The sequence below is a fragment of the Sugiyamaella lignohabitans genome, chromosome A (genome assembly GCF_001640025.1).
Source record: "Sugiyamaella lignohabitans strain CBS 10342 chromosome A, complete sequence".
In the NCBI taxonomy this organism is placed as follows: Eukaryota; Fungi; Ascomycota; class Dipodascomycetes; order Dipodascales; family Trichomonascaceae; genus Sugiyamaella; species Sugiyamaella lignohabitans.
In genome coordinates this window covers 1,536,524-1,551,802 of record NC_031672.1, presented here as the reverse complement: position 1 = coordinate 1,551,802, position 15,279 = coordinate 1,536,524, and the positions used below count along the sequence as shown (strand labels likewise).

Genomic DNA, 15,279 nt, shown 5'->3' with positions numbered 1-15,279 from the left:
GAACTTCTTAAACCTTATATTATCATTAATTTTATAAACACATTTCATTATATATAATGTCTCTTATCCGTATCGCGATTATCAGTTTCACACCCCAGACTCTTGCCGATCCATTTTAACCGGCTAATGCATTATATGGAGATCGGTACGTTTCTCCAGGTTTCCCCGATACCCCCACGCAGTCGGTTAAAATGTATGCTCGGACTTCGAATTGGCAAAGTATAAATAGCGAACCTGCTACGAATACCACTCAAAGTAGGTAATTGGTAATTCAATTAGCTTTAAAAGATGACTGCTCAAGGATTTTTAAAAGTCAAAGGAACCAAAATTGTTGACCAGAATGACAAGCCTGTTGTTCTGAAGGGTGCTGCCAATGGTGGTCACCTCAACATGGAGAACTTCATTACTGGTTATCCTGGTACTGAAACTGAACATAAGGAAGCTCTTTTAAAGGTTCTTGGTCAAGAGAAGTTTGATTTTTTCTTTGAAAAGTTCTATGAATACTTCTGGACTGATAAGGATTCTGAGTTTTTCGCTTCATTGAAACTCAACTGTCTTAGAATTCCATTCAACTATCACCACTTTTTGGACGACAATGATCTTACCAAAGTCAAGCCTGAAGGTTTCAGATTACTGGACCGTATCGTCGACAGTTGTGCTAAGTATGGCATTTACACAATTCTAGATTTACACACTGCTCCTGCTGGTCAAAACCAAGGCTGGCACTGTGATGCAGGTCTCCACAAGGCTCTGTTCTGGAACTTTAATAGCCTCCAAGACAGCATCATTGATCTCTGGAAGGTCATTGCTGCTCATTACAAAGATAACACCTGGGTCGCTGGTTACAACCCATTGAACGAGCCTGCTGATTCTAAGCATCACAGATTGATTTCTTTCTACGACAAGTGTGAAAAGGCTATTAGAGAAGTTGATCCTAACCATATCCTCTTTTTGGATGGTAACACTTATTCAATGGACTTTTCCCAATTCCCTCTTGATAGAGTTTACCCTAACACTGTGTATGCTATTCACGATTATGCTATCTACGGATTCCCTAGCTGCAAGGAAAAGTACGTAGGAAGCGATGAGCAATTGGGCAAACTCAAGTCCCAATATGAGAACAAGATCGATTACATTAAGAAGATCCAAGTTCCTGTCTGGAATGGAGAATTTGGACCTGTCTACTCTTCTGAAGTTAGAGGTGATAAAAACATCGAAGAGACCAATCTTGTCAGATACAAGGTACTCAGAGATCAGCTCAAGATCTATGCCAAGGGTGATCCCAGTGGTGATGAGTCCCCAATTTCTTGGTCTATCTGGTTATACAAGGATATTGGATATCAAGGTTTAACTTATGTTTCTCCCAAGTCCAAGTGGTTCCAATTGCTTGGACCTTGGTTGGAGAAGAAGAAGAAGTTGGGTCTTGACGGTTGGGGTAAAGATTCCGATCCTGAGATCGAGAAGAATGTCTATGATCCAGTTAAAAAGCACTTCAAGGAGGTCATTCCTAAGGAGTTCCAAAGCATTGTTTACCCAACTCACAGAAACTTTGAGAACTACATTGACCGTGTTCTTCGAGAAAATCTCTTATCTCAGTACTTAACTTATGAGTTTGCTTCCTACTTCAAGGGCCTCTCCTTTGAGGATTTGGATGAGTTGGCTGCTTGTTTCAAGTTTGAGAACGTTGAAAAGAGAGATGTCCTTAACCAATATCTTGCCGAATACTAAATAGCATTTAAGCATTAATAGATGAAGTTCACCCTTTAATCACATGTACAAGTCTCGTCTGACAAGTGCATCCTACTTAGAAAAGTGAAAATTAGCAATATCTCTTCTATCATTAACAACTCGTCAAATGTAGCTCTAATCATTAATTAACATAAATATAAATATCATTACACATAATCTACTTTATTTGATGGTCAAACATGTATTCACAGACAACTTTCTCTCGACCAAGAGACCGCTCGATACAGTTGATTAGCAGACGTCGACCCTCACGAACTAGCTCACCCTGAACGTCCTTTAGCGAGTCAACAACCATACGCAGCAGACCAACTGTATTCTGCTTGTTTTGTACTTCACTGAGATCAGCTGGCTTATTAGAGGTTATTCGGTAAAGAAAGTCGTATCCATCTTCTTTGCTTTCAATATGGTTCATGCTTTCGAGTATATTGTCAGCAACTTTTTCAGAAGTATTTCCTCCCACATGTGGTACCTTTTGTACCGATGGCGAGTTTGGTGTGGTCTCAGCCCCAACATCACGTACTGAAACTCCCAGGTCAACCAATGTATTTTTGAGAGCGTTTGATTCCACGCCATGTTGACAATGACCAAAAGCCCACACGGCAAGAGCACAAATATAAACAGCATATGGCCTTTTGTCAATGGGATCGTCTCTTGCGAAATAATTACGACGAAGATATCTTCTAACAGGAGAGGATGCTGATTTGCGATGTGTGTTATCAGCAGTTTGGTCATGATCTCGGCTAAAGTTGCTTACCGGGTTCAACAAGAATGGACAGCAACAACCAAAAAGCTCTATATCTACAATGTTCCCGTTGTTGAAGTCTTCTTCGTTGGTACTTCCACGATATATTCCCTTCTCTTTCATAATAATTAGCTCATCATAGGTTGTGAGATACATCTCTCTAAGAAACTCGATTGCGTGCCAATAAGCGATTTTTCCTCCATGATTTCCGTACACCTTGCCATCAATATTACCAAATGCCCAGTCTTTCAAAGCGCGAACACTATTCTCACGATCTCCGGACCTCACAGGTGAACTGATAACATTAGGGAAACCTGAGTACACTAGAATCGACCGGATGGGGATTCTTAAAGTTAGATAGGCAAGATGATAGAATGGAGCAGTACATCCATTAACTTCCAACGAGGTACTGGTACTCGCATTACTCATGGTAGTGCTGATAACACTTCGAGATTCTTCATCGTCATGATGGGCTTTGACAGCGTCGGGAGCTTCTTCTATTTCTTGTACAGGTTCGCCTTTTTGCTGCTCCAGGAAAGTATCATAATCTTGTTTCCAAAAGTCATAAGTTGGTCCTAGAATACCTCGCCATGTCTCTTTGAAAGTCTTCCATCCTATACTGGCAATCTGCAAATCACGCTGTAACATCTGTTGTGATATGCAAAGTAGTCCACCGAGAAGTACCCGACGACCAAAAGAGCCGGTCACCACTGGTTGTTTGTTTAGCGTTCTCTTAAGAGCTTCTAAAAATGGCATGTTGGATCTTGGAGGAATAGCCTTTTTACTAGGGAATTGAGACCAGACAGACTCTGAACATGGAAGGCTCAGTTGGATTTCATGGAGTGAAAGAACCATGGAGTGTCCAAAGAGAGTAGCATCAAACACATCTAAGATAAATGCCATCAAAGCTGCTCTATTATTCGACTCACTCTCGATCCATCGTTGCCAAGGATCATATTGGCGTTGAAGTTCTAAACCCATCAATACCGAGCCTCTTCGAATCAGCTGTAATGTGATGCCATGATATATGTGTCCTCGTTCATGAATCTTACGTGTCGACATAGTCTTTTCAAAGACTTCTAGCAGTACCAATGTTTGAATAACCCAGAGCTTTGCTGGTGGATGGAAATCGGGCGACTGAAGAATATACAAACGAAGTGGCTCTGATATTGAGGCAGCAAACTCACCTGCTTGATCATACGAGGCACCTAGTAAAATTATAGCCCAGAGTAATCCAGAAGGACACATATCAGCAGTGAAGCTTGGCTTGTGAAGAAGTGGATATTGAGGGTGAAAATATGTCCAGAACTTGCCAATATATCTCTGTAAGTAAACCAAACCGCTATACTTGAACGAGGTAGCAATAGGCAATATCGCTAAAAGTTCTTGTCGTTTGTCCTCACTCATTGAAACTGATTCTTGGTGCTCTGGTGGTGTTAACAAGTTTTGTAGAGAGACAGGCGAATGAAAGTATGAGGGAGATAGTAGTGGGTCTTTTACATTTGACAACAGCTCATCGGAAAAGAGCCAGGAAATCAAGTCTGACGAGTTTAGAGGTAGTAAATCTGAAACAACTTCGTTGCTCTCAACTGACCCTGTTAACATGGGGTCGGGATTTTGATTGGTCATGGCCGCGGTTTGGGCAACGGAAGTAGTAGTAATGGTAAGAGCAGTTCCACTACTAGTAGGTGTGTTGCCAGCAATTGGCATGATTCTATCCTGTATTATAATTTGTGACATGGGAGGATCCTCTATAGGTTGCGATAGCTGTTGCTTTATGGGTCTCTCAGTTTGGATAGGAGGACTAGGTGGTTGTTCTGGAGGATAAGAATAGGGATACATCTGTTGTGGAGGAGCCATTTCTGGTCTTGTAGTACTTCGTTCGTTGGAATACAATGCAGTGGCAATACCAGTTGGACCATTTATGGGCCTAAAAGGCTCAAAAGGGTTTGTCATTTTAGTTAATGGAATAGCAGGATTTGCGGTATTGTTAAGAACAGGAAGTGACTCTGAATGAGGCGGTTGCTGGGGATCTTGGCTCATACCCTCCGTATCCTGATCATCTGAATCATCAGTCAACTGGTTTAATTCGCCCATTTTGATACCATCAGCTTCCATATCTTGCTTCATTTGATTATAGCGTAATCTGAGTCTCTTCATTCGAGACTCTTGTCTAGGATTCAAATGTCTGGCAACATGTCGAGACCATAAGTCTTCACGTACAAATGTTCGTGAACAGTCTTCCCAATCACATTTATATATTTTTTTGGGTTGGTCTAAAAGTGTTAGAATAATCATAATAATAATACCAGGAAAGTAGGTATTTGCATTCTACTACCACATCATCCCACACATCTCACATCCCGCGTTGAACATACGATTTAACTGATGTCTATTAAGGTGTTCTCGACGAGTAAACTTCTTTCCACAGTCAGGTTTGTCACATATGTAGCGCTTTTCCACCCTAGCTCGAGATCTTTTGGAAAGACTGCCATTTGGAGTGGTGACTTCACCCCGCGAGTCTGGCGTGACATTATCGTTACTAGGAGGCATAGGCTGTGAGGCTATAATAGATAAATCCATCTTGTTGACATATCGATAGTGAAGAAGCTAAGAAGCTGGATTATTAAACCTTGATCAAGAAAGAACAAATAGGAGCCAACCGACTACAACCGGATTATTATTTTCTATTCAAATAAAATAAAATTATTTGTACAATACTACACATTTTGTTAGTTCAACATTGACCCCCACATAAATTCCAGTAGACCTAAGGATTCAGGGACCCTCTTTAAAAGTTGGGACCTTAGAGATAACTGAATTTGAGCATGGACTTACAAAGAAAACACAAGTCTCGTACCTTTCTGTAAAATGACTCGTTAATTAAATAAATAATTGCAACAAGAAAAAATCGCCGTAGATATATCAAAACTGAACTGGAGAAGTCAAGTTGCAGGTGCCTGTAGATGCACCAAGTGAACAAAGTGGGGTAAGTGCGGGGGGCACTGGACTATTTCAAAGTACCTCAGCATTCATCGGTACTGACAATGTCCAAGAAAACGGCCATATCCCCCTCAAAATTAGCTTGAAAAAACATACATTAGTTTAAAATCCCAATAAAATTAACATAAAAGTATTTTAATCCATATCTTAGAGCCGTTTCGCACAGCCAGACACGGGCAGAGCCCAACGTCCACGGTTAATATAAAGTCATATCGGCTAATAACCCCGATAAGCAGCAGCATGCATGACAGGTGTCTGCGTGGGGGTAGTTAACCCAGGATGAGAGTAGTAGTTTGCTGCCAGCTTTTCAAGAAATAGTTTAATTCTGTTGAGAAAGCGACTTTATATTCCGTGCCACTGACAGGCCACAAACCTCTGTCGCTTTATAGCAAAAGACTGGATAAGATAAGACCTGGGTAATGTTGTGCAACGAAGCTGTCTCCTGATAGACATACAATACATTCCCTGCGGAGTCCGCTATCAAATCGCATCATTCACATTTCCATTCTCACGGATAGCAAGTTGTGGGGATACACGGAACAGAAAGCTCACAGTCTTTCAGATGGACCCCCCACCTTCCTCAGTCAATGATCGGCTCGATTAGATAAGGCTAAGGGTTAGTTACCCCTGAGCACGGGTCAGGCACGGCGATGCCATCTGGCGGGGGTGCCTCGCTGCCTCCGGCGGCTGGGGCTCCGCCCCAGACCCCGTGGCTCTTGCTTCGCAAGAGATTGCTAGGACCGTAAGGAACTGCTGGGGACGCCGACGAAACGACTCGAGCGCAGCGAGAGGAGCCGCGGGGTCTGGGGCGCAGCCCCAGCCGCCGGAGGCAGAGCCCGTAAGAGTGATAAATTACTTTCTATTTTAAATATTCTAGGTCAACAGGGGGGTATATCTAACGATTACAACAAAGAAACAAATGCAGCGAGTCCGAGGACAGAGAGGGTCGAGGCGACGACAGAGGCAGCAGCGCCGGTGGCGACGGGGGCGGTGGTGGACTCGACGGGGGCAACCGACTCGGCAGCAGAGGTGGCAGGAGCAGCCTCAGTGGTGGTAGAGGGAGCAGCAGGAGCCTCACTGGAGACAGGAGCGGCACTGGAGACAGCGGCAGCAGCAGAGCTGGTGGCAGGAGCAGCCTCGGAAGTCGAGGCAGGGCCAGAAGTGGCACTGGACTTGGCCACATCGTCAGCAGAAACAGCAGCAGAAGAGGCGGTAGCAGCAGCAGCAGCAGAGCTCGAGGGGGTAGAGGCGGCAGCAGAGCTGGAAGCAGGGTCGCTAGAAGAGGTAGTGGCCTCGGTAGAAGTGGCAGCAGCACTAGAAGAAGGATCGGCGCTCGAAGAAGAAGAAGTGGCAGCGGCAGAAGAAGAAGAAGAAGAAGAAGACGAAGAAGAACCGGCAGGACAGGTCAAGTCGAACAAAGGAGTAGTGCTCAATTGAGAACCGACCACACCGAAACTGGGGCTGGGGGTAACAGGACTGGCATCTTGCAAAGTGTACCAGAAAGTGTTCATCTTGGTGAAAATGTCACAACCAACCTCGTCCCAGTAGGTCTTGGCATTAGCAAGAGAAGCAACAGCTTGGTTCTCATTAGGACCGCTGACGGGCCAACCGGTCTCAGTGACCCAGATATCTTTACCTTGAGCATTGGCTTGAGTTTGGTCAATAGCATCCCAGAACAAATTCTTGGCAACATCAATCGAGTTGGCCATGGTGTTTTGGAAGTAAGGGTACAAATCCACACTGACAAAGTCGATGCTGGAAACAACATCGGCATTAGATCCGTTGACCCAAGCAGTCCAAGTATCAACATGGGTAATAGGAGTATTAGCCAAAGCAGTACCAGAAATCAGTTGCTTAACTTGCTTAATATAAGACAAGATCACGTCAGGACCAGCACCGATACCAGCATTGGCTTGGATTCCCATGATAGAGTCACGGTACAAATCCTCAGAACCAACAGAGATACCAAGAAGAAGGTCACCCAATTGACTACCATAAGTGTCAATAGCCGACTTCAAGGCAGTCAACTCTTGGTTGAATTGGTCCTGGCCAGCAGAAGCCCACAAACCAAGCAACAACTTGGTGTTTTGAGCAATAGCAGCAGGAATAGCCTCAATAGGAGAGTTGGGAGTACCAGCTTGAATCATGGTATAAAGACGAGCACTGGTGAAACCAGCAGTACCCTTAAGACCCTCGGCGGTCTTGAACAAGTCCTCATATTGAGATTGAGTAATGGGTTGGTTAGAAGAGTCAGTGGAACCGTAGTTGAAACCCTTGACAAGGTCAGCAGCAGCAGTAGAGCTGAGAGCAGCGGCCAAGCCGACAATTTGAGCAGTAGTGAACTTCATTTTTCAGTTTTTTTTTAAAGAATTTGAGTTGTTTTCTTTTGTAAAAGTCGAAATAAAATATTTTTATCGAGTAATACCACAAACAAAAAAGTGAGTTAGATGTTGTTGTAGATAGTCGATGATGTTGTGATCGAGAGTGCCGTAGTAAATACTAGAGATCGAGACGAAATTCTCCGGACTGGATAAACAGAACAGCGAGCGAGAGAGGAACCGGAAACGGTGTTAAATCCAAAAAATAGTGTTATAAAGATTGGAGAGAAACAAGCTAGACAAATTTGTTGTGTTATTATTAATAAACAAACAAATCGAACTAACAAGAAAAAATGAGAATGTGAAAATACAAAAAATCCACAGTCAGCAAAAAACACAGAACAAATAAGGCTCAGCCGGACAAAAACAAGAAGAGATTTACCAGTCCATCTCCGGCACCTGTTTATATATCATTCAGGGCGTGTGCCGATTTTCGCTAGTCCACTGCCAACCGCCGCCCAATCCAGCAACAACCCTCACCCCTTATTTCCAAAAATAGCAACCTTGCATACACCCTGCACCCTCTTTGGGCCGCTGGGGGTCCGGGCTATTGGGGGTGGTGGGTGTGCCTCCGGCGGCTGGGGCTCTGCCCCAGACCCCGTGGCTCCTCTCGCTCCGCTCGAGTCGGTCCGTCCAAGGTCCCAGCAAACTCCTGCGAAGCAGGAGCTACGGGGTCTGGGGCAGCGCCCCAGCCGCCGGAGGCAGTCCGACCCCCCGAAACCCAACCCGTTCGGGGAAAATGGCCCCTGGTGACTGGTGACTGGTGACTGGTGACTGGTCCCCCTGAAGGTTTCTTCCCCTGGTGCCTGATGCCGCCGGTCGGGCTGGTTGCCCCTGGCCGGCAGGGTTTTTTCCGCTAGTGTCTGCCCGGAACCGGTTGGATGGAGGGCATTAGCGGCGGAAACTGTTACTGTCTTGGGAGAGGCGAGGTGCGGTTGCCGCGCCAATGAACTTTATTAGTCAAGCTAAACCAAAAATATTCAGGTTGCAGTGGGGGTATACAAAGTTTGGCTACTGCCGTGCGTGCAGAGAATGTTAGCTGGATCCCACTACAACACAAACAATCGCAGTAAGGCTTATAAATAGAAATATTCTATTATTAGAATGAACGGTGAGATGGGACAAACAGGTCAGTCAGTCGGTCGGCCGGTCAGTCAGCCAGCCGTCTGACAAACCGGTTGTATAGGCTTCACGAGGTTAAAGTCGTGCTAGGGTTCATGCCGGAAATGTCTTTTTGACGAGTCGTTACATGCTATGCTTTTATGCTGTGTTTTTATGCTGTGATTTTATGCTGTGCTTGTATGCCATGCTGAGGCACTGAAAGTCACTAGTTCAGCCCTGAAGTACAGGCAGGAACGAACTTATTTAGTTCTGGCTAGCGACTACGCTCGCTGCAAGCAGCGGCCTGCTTTATCGCTAGCAGCAGGTGGGTACCAGCTGCGTGACGCTAGTACTATGACAACGGTCGACATGCAGATTCCTGTGATACATCTGTAGGGTTAGCTGCAGACCACAGCTGCTGTAAACAAACATCGCTCCAGTAACTGGAGAAGTAGACATTAAAATATTATTTACTGTCCTTGGCGATGGTGTGTGAGGGGGTGGGTGTGCCTCCGGCGGCTGGGGCTCCGCCCCAGACCCTGGTTGCTCCTCTCGCTGCGCTCGAGTCGTTACGAGGAGTCCCCCAAGTTGTCTCCTGCGAAGCAGGAGCTACGGGGTCTGGGGCAGCGCCCCAGCCGCCGGAGGCACACCCTTCCCCCCTGGGAGGTTCTCGAGAGTAGTTCATGGCACGGATGTATAGTAAAATAAAGAATCATAAATTAATCAAGAAAATACATTACAAATGAAAATATTGGTCACAAAATCTAAAGGACCAATAATAAAGAACAGAAAACAACCAAGGAACTGATTGTGATTTTAGATGCACCGGATGTGTTTTCGGCAGGGCCAGTTTGTTCATTACCTGAGCCCGAGCCTGAACCATTACCGGCACCGGCACCGGCGCCATTACCAGCACCAGAGCCAGAGCCAGAGCCAGAGCCAGCACCAGCGCCAGAACCGTTGCCAGCGCCATTGCCAGCTCCAGAACCGTTGCCGTTACCAGCACCAGATCCATTACCAGCTCCAGCACCAGATCCGTTACCAGCTCCATTACCAGCACCAGATCCGTTGCCAGCACCATTGCCAGCACCGTTACCAGCGCCAGATCCACCATTACCAGCACCATTGCCAGAACCGGAGAAGTTGTTTTCAGGGTTGGTCGAGGCAGGACCAGAACCAGAACCGTTACCAGCACCAGAGCCATTACCAGCTCCATTGCCAGCACCAGATCCACCATTACCAGCTCCATTGCCAGCGCCAGAGCCGCCATTACCAGAACCATTACCAGCACCATTGCCAGCACCGGAACCACCGTTACCAGCACCAGATCCACCATTGCCGGGACCGGAACCACCGTTGCCAGCACCAGATCCACCATTACCAGGACCAGAACCACCGTTACCACTGGTTCCACTTGGAGAAGATCCGCTACCAGATCCAGTAGGAGATCCAGAACCACCGTTACCTCCAGCAGGAGAAGTGGCTACAGAAGAGGAAGAAGCAGCGGCAGAACCAGAACCAGCAGCCGAAGAGGCACCTCCGTTAGGACAGTTGACACCTCTGCATCCCAAGGTAGGACCAGCGGGAGAAGTGGTGACTGAAGCAGAAGCAGAGGCCGAAGCAGAAGCGGCACCAGAGGCAGAGGCAGAAGCAGCACCAGAGGCGGAAGCAGAGGCAGAGGCAGCTCCGGAGGTTGAAGCAGAAGCAGAGGCAGAAGCAGAAGCAGAAGCCGAAGCAGAGCCAGAAGCAGCACCGGAAGAAGCAGCAGCAGATGAGGAAGCACCGCCGTTAGGACAGTTGATACCTCTGCATCCCAAGGTAGGACCAGCAGCGGAAGAAGAAGCAGCGGCAGAAGAGGCGGCACCAGACGAAGCAGCAGCAGAGGAGGCAGCAGCAGATGATGCAGCGGCAGAAGAGGCAGCAGCAGATGATGCAGCGGCACTAGTCGAAGCAGCAACACTCGAGGCAGCAGCAGATGAAGCAGCAGCACTAGAAGCAGCAGCAGAGCTGATAGTCGAGTTGGTGAAAGGACCAGCTGAAGAGGCAGCAGCACTAGAAGCGGCAGAAGAGGCAGCAGCAGACGAAGCACCAGATGAAGCAGCAGCTGAGGAGGCTGCGGCAGAAGAAGCGGCAGCTGAGGAAGAACCTGAAGAGGCAGCAGCACTAGAAGCAGCAGCTGAAGAGGCACCGGATGAGGCAGCACTGGAGGCAGCAGAGGAAGCACCAGAAGAAGCAGCAGCTGAAGAGGCGGCAGAAGAAGCAGCAGATGAAGCAGCACTAGAGGAAGCAGCGGATGAAGCAGCACTAGAGGAAGCAGCGGATGAAGCAGCACTAGATGAAGCAGCGATGAAGCAGCACTAGATGAAGCAGCAGAAGAAGCGGCACTAGATGAAGCAGCAGAAGAAGCGGCACTAGATGAAGCAGCAGAAGAAGCGGCACTAGATGAAGCAGCAGAAGAGGCAGCACTAGATGAAGCAGCAGAAGAAGCGGCACTAGATGAAGCAGCAGAAGAGGCAGCACTAGACGAAGCAGCAGAAGAAGCTGCGGAAGAAGCAGCACTAGATGAAGCAGCAGAAGAAGCAGTACAGACTAATCCAGTACTGCTAGCAGAGTTACAGGTAATAGTTGGGCTCTGGATAGTAGAAATTTGACCAGCCAAGAGTCCAAGGGTAGTGTTGTACAGGTCAATCAAAGTGTTAATCACACCAGCGAGAGTCTCCAGGAGAGTTAACAAAAGGTTGCTAAATGTACAGTCAAATCCAAGCTCGGCAACCAACTCCTCCAAAGCATCGTACAAAGTGACAACGGCATCAAGGTCAGAGGCCGAAAGACCCTCTGTAAGAAGATTGGTAAGATCACTGGACAAACCGCCAATCAAGTCAGAAAGGGCTTGCTCGAGAGTAATCTCATCACAAGGAGAGAGGTCACCAAGAGAACCAAGAGTGTTAAGAGCTTGCACAAGTGATTGAGAAGCGTCAGCGAAATCACCGTTGGTCAAAAGTTGACCGACTTCATTGATAGTGGTAACCAAGTTCAACACAACACCGCTGGCGGTACAAGGAACGACAGTAGTGACGGTAGCAGTACCAGAGCAGACGGTTTGAGTAACGCTAATGGAGGCAGAAGGGCCACTGGTAACAGCAGCAGAGGAGGCACCAGAAGAAGCAGCAGATGAAGCACCAGAAGAAGCGGCACTAGAAGCAGCACTGGAAGCGCCAGAAGAAGCGGCACTAGAAGCGGCAGAAGAAGCACCTGAAGAAGCAGCACTGGAGGCAGCAGAAGAAGCAGCACTGGATGCAGCACTAGAGGCAGCACTGGAAGCAGCACTCGAGGCAGCAGAAGAAGCAGCTGAAGAGGCGGCACTGGAAGCAGCAGAAGAAGCAGCACTGGATGCAGCAGATGAAGCGGCGCTGGAAGAAGCAGCACTAGATGAAACAGCACTGGACGAAGCGGTACAAACCAAACCAGTGCTACTAGCAGAGTTACAGGAAATAGTAGGGCTCTGGATAGTAGAAATTTGACCAGCTAAGATTCCAAGAGTGGTGTTGTACAGGTCAATCAAAGTGTTAATAACACCAGCGAGGGTCTCGAGGAGAGTCAATAAGGTATTAGTAAAAGTACAGTCAAATCCAAGCTCGGCAATAAGTTCTTCCAATGCATCGTACAAAGTAACGACGGCATCAAGATCAGAAGCAGAAAGACCCTCAGTAACAAGGTTAGCAAGATCACTGGAAAGGCCACTGATAAGACCAGAAAGAGCTTGTTCAAGAGTGAGCTCATCACAAGGAGAGAGGTCACCAAGAGAACCAAGAGTGTTAAGAGCTTGAACAAGAGATTGAGAAGCATCAGTAAAATCACCGTTGGTCAAAAGTTGACCGACTTCATTGATAGTGGTAACCAAGTTCAACACAACACCGCTGGCGGTACAAGGAACGACAGTCGTGACGGTTGCGGTACCGGAACAGACAGTCTCGGTGACACTGATGGATGCAGAAGGGCCACTGGTAACAGCAGCAGAAGAAGCACCAGAAGAAGCGGCACTAGAAGCAGCAGCAGAAGAAGCAGCACTGGAAGCGGCACTAGAAGCAGCCGAAGAAGCAGCTGAGGAGGCAGCAGATGAAGCGGCAGATGAAGCACCGGAAGAGGCAGCACTAGAAGCAGCAGACGAAGCGGCACTAGAAGCGGCGGATGAAGCAGCAGATGAAGCGGCACTAGAAGCGGCGGATGAAGCAGCAGATGAAGCAGCGCTGGAAGCAGCAGACGAGGCAGCAGAAGAAGAGGCCGCTGAGGAAGCAGCCGATGAACTTGCCGTGCACACTAAACCTGAACTTGATGCTGAATTACATGAAACAGTCGGACTGGTGATAGTAGATATCCTGCCAGCTAGAATACCTATCGTCGTATTGTACAAGTTAATAAGGGTATTAATGACGCTCGCTAGAGTCTCAAGAAGAGTAAGCAGACCATTTGTGAATGTACAACTGAAACCAAGCTCCGAGATAAGTTCTTCAATAGCATCGTATAAAGTAACAATGGCATCAAGATCAGAAGCAGAAAGACCCTCAGTAACAAGGTTGGCAAGATCACTTGAAAGACCACTAATCAGACTGGAAAGAGCTTGTTCGAGAGAAACCTCGTCACAGGGAGAAAGATCACCAAGAGAACCAAGAGTATCAACGGCTTGAACGAGAGATTGAGATGCATCAGTATAATCACCATTGGTCAACAATTGACCAACGTCATTGATAGTTGTGACCAAATTTAACACAGCACCAGTAGCGGTACATGGAACAACAGTAGTAACAGTGTTTGTTCCAGAACAGACAGTCTCAGTAACAGACTGAGCGAACACAGCCTGGAGGACTGTCAACCCCACAAAAGCTATGGTAGATAGCTTCATTATTTTTGTGGAATAAATAAACGAATGAATAAAAACCTAGGCGTTTAACAAGGGTAACGAATGAATTAAACCAAGGTAATTAACACAAGTATATTAATGAAGAAAAGAACAGGAAGAGAAAAAAATTCCAATAAAGCAAGGGGCGGTATCGGGTCTTTTATGTTAGACCCATTAACAGTTCTTATTATCGACAGCGATCTGCCGTGGCATGGAAACGCTGCACACGTTAGTCGACTAGTACGATAAACGGGAATTAAAAAGCCGTCAACATTTCTTCTATTGGTATTCAATACGTGAACATTTGGTCCGAAAAGTGGTTTTGGTGAAATTTGGCCTGCGTGAACTAAATGCAGGGGACTCCGCTCTTAGACCCTTTTTGGTGGGACGCATTGCACATCGATGATCTATTTGGGATTAAACCTGCATAAATTAGTTAATTTGATTTCCCGATCTGAGGCTCTGCATAGCAGTAGTAAAATGCAGGGAATCGAAATTGGACCCGTACTTGACTTGACAGTGGGTTGGAATCTCGAGATCTAAACGGTGCCGTTATAAGTCAAAGGAAGGACCGAGTAGCCGTATAGTAGAATCCCGAGGTATATGCGACCTATAAATTTATTACTATTTGTTTACTAGTGGATTTTTTATTACGAAAAAAAATAGGCATCAACTGATATACTCACATTCCAAACATAATTCGGTTTAGTGGTGGAATACTTGTAGAAACCGAACTAGCGGCCTTCTCGGGGTAATCTACAAGGTTCTAGCAGGGATTGGCTTGGCAATCATAAGAATCAGGAAATTTAATGGTTGAAAATATTATTGGTGGCTGTTCATCATGGTCTATCATATTGTCTATCATGATGGACAATCGAGGAGACTCTCCAAACGATCGTCCCCGCCATTTGGTGGTTATAGGGTGATCGAGGGTTATATGCGATTCAATCGCGACGACTACTCAACAAATGCAGTATAATCTGAATAATAATAATAATAATATTTTCTAGGCATATCCTGTATTGGAACAAGAGGACTGACTGACTGACTTTTTAGAGGTGACAATGATAAGATGCTATTTTTGGCGCCAATAGTTGCCACTACTATAAAGGATTGTGTTATACATTTTGGTTATACAAGGAGACTTGGACCCCGATAGATAATATTATTGGCTATGAGCTCGATTATTGCTCAGTGCTTATACATTGCGCCAAGCAAGTATGTCGTAAAATATCAACAGACATCGAAGAGTAAACAGTTAATTTAAATAGTTTTGTATTGAGAATACCAAACATTGATCAATTGACTATAATTTACAATATTTATACTGATAAAAGGTGATTTTCTGTCTATACATACTTGGAGAACCTCCTAGATTCAACTAATGAGTTATGAGAGGGGGAACGGGA

At 46.2% G+C, this 15,279-nt stretch overlaps 6 protein-coding genes across 6 annotated transcripts; 3 read left to right on the top strand and 3 right to left on the bottom strand.

Moving 5' to 3' along the window:
- Positions 1–288: 288 nt before the first annotated feature.
- AWJ20_489 (uncharacterized protein) lies at positions 289–1,728 on the top strand (the record flags this gene model as incomplete). Its single annotated transcript, XM_018881991.1, has 1 exon — positions 289–1,728. The coding sequence occupies one exon, from the start codon at positions 289–291 to the stop codon at positions 1,726–1,728; it is 1,440 nt and encodes a 479-aa protein (XP_018734717.1).
- A 178-nt stretch (positions 1,729–1,906) lies between these two features.
- On the bottom strand, positions 1,907–4,789 carry AWJ20_488 (uncharacterized protein; the record flags this gene model as incomplete). The annotated part of the gene is made up of 1 exon (XM_018881981.1): positions 1,907–4,789. The coding sequence occupies one exon, from the start codon at positions 4,787–4,789 to the stop codon at positions 1,907–1,909; it is 2,883 nt and encodes a 960-aa protein (XP_018734716.1).
- Positions 4,790–6,396: 1,607 nt separating this feature from the next.
- BGL2 (Bgl2p) lies at positions 6,397–7,842 on the bottom strand (the record flags this gene model as incomplete). Its single annotated transcript, XM_018881970.1, has 1 exon — positions 6,397–7,842. The coding sequence occupies one exon, from the start codon at positions 7,840–7,842 to the stop codon at positions 6,397–6,399; it is 1,446 nt and encodes a 481-aa protein (XP_018734715.1).
- Positions 7,843–9,737: 1,895 nt separating this feature from the next.
- HKR1 (Hkr1p) lies at positions 9,738–13,873 on the bottom strand (the record flags this gene model as incomplete). Its single annotated transcript, XM_018881937.1, has 2 exons — positions 9,738–11,212; positions 11,332–13,873. The coding sequence occupies 2 exons, from the start codon at positions 13,871–13,873 to the stop codon at positions 9,738–9,740; spliced, it is 4,017 nt and encodes a 1,338-aa protein (XP_018734712.1).
- On the top strand, positions 12,087–12,494 carry AWJ20_486 (putative MAP7 domain-containing protein 3; the record flags this gene model as incomplete). Its single annotated transcript, XM_018881959.1, has 1 exon — positions 12,087–12,494. The coding sequence occupies one exon, from the start codon at positions 12,087–12,089 to the stop codon at positions 12,492–12,494; it is 408 nt and encodes a 135-aa protein (XP_018734714.1).
- AWJ20_485 (uncharacterized protein) lies at positions 12,957–13,658 on the top strand (the record flags this gene model as incomplete). Its single annotated transcript, XM_018881948.1, has 1 exon — positions 12,957–13,658. The coding sequence occupies one exon, from the start codon at positions 12,957–12,959 to the stop codon at positions 13,656–13,658; it is 702 nt and encodes a 233-aa protein (XP_018734713.1).
- Positions 13,874–15,279: the final 1,406 nt, after the last annotated feature.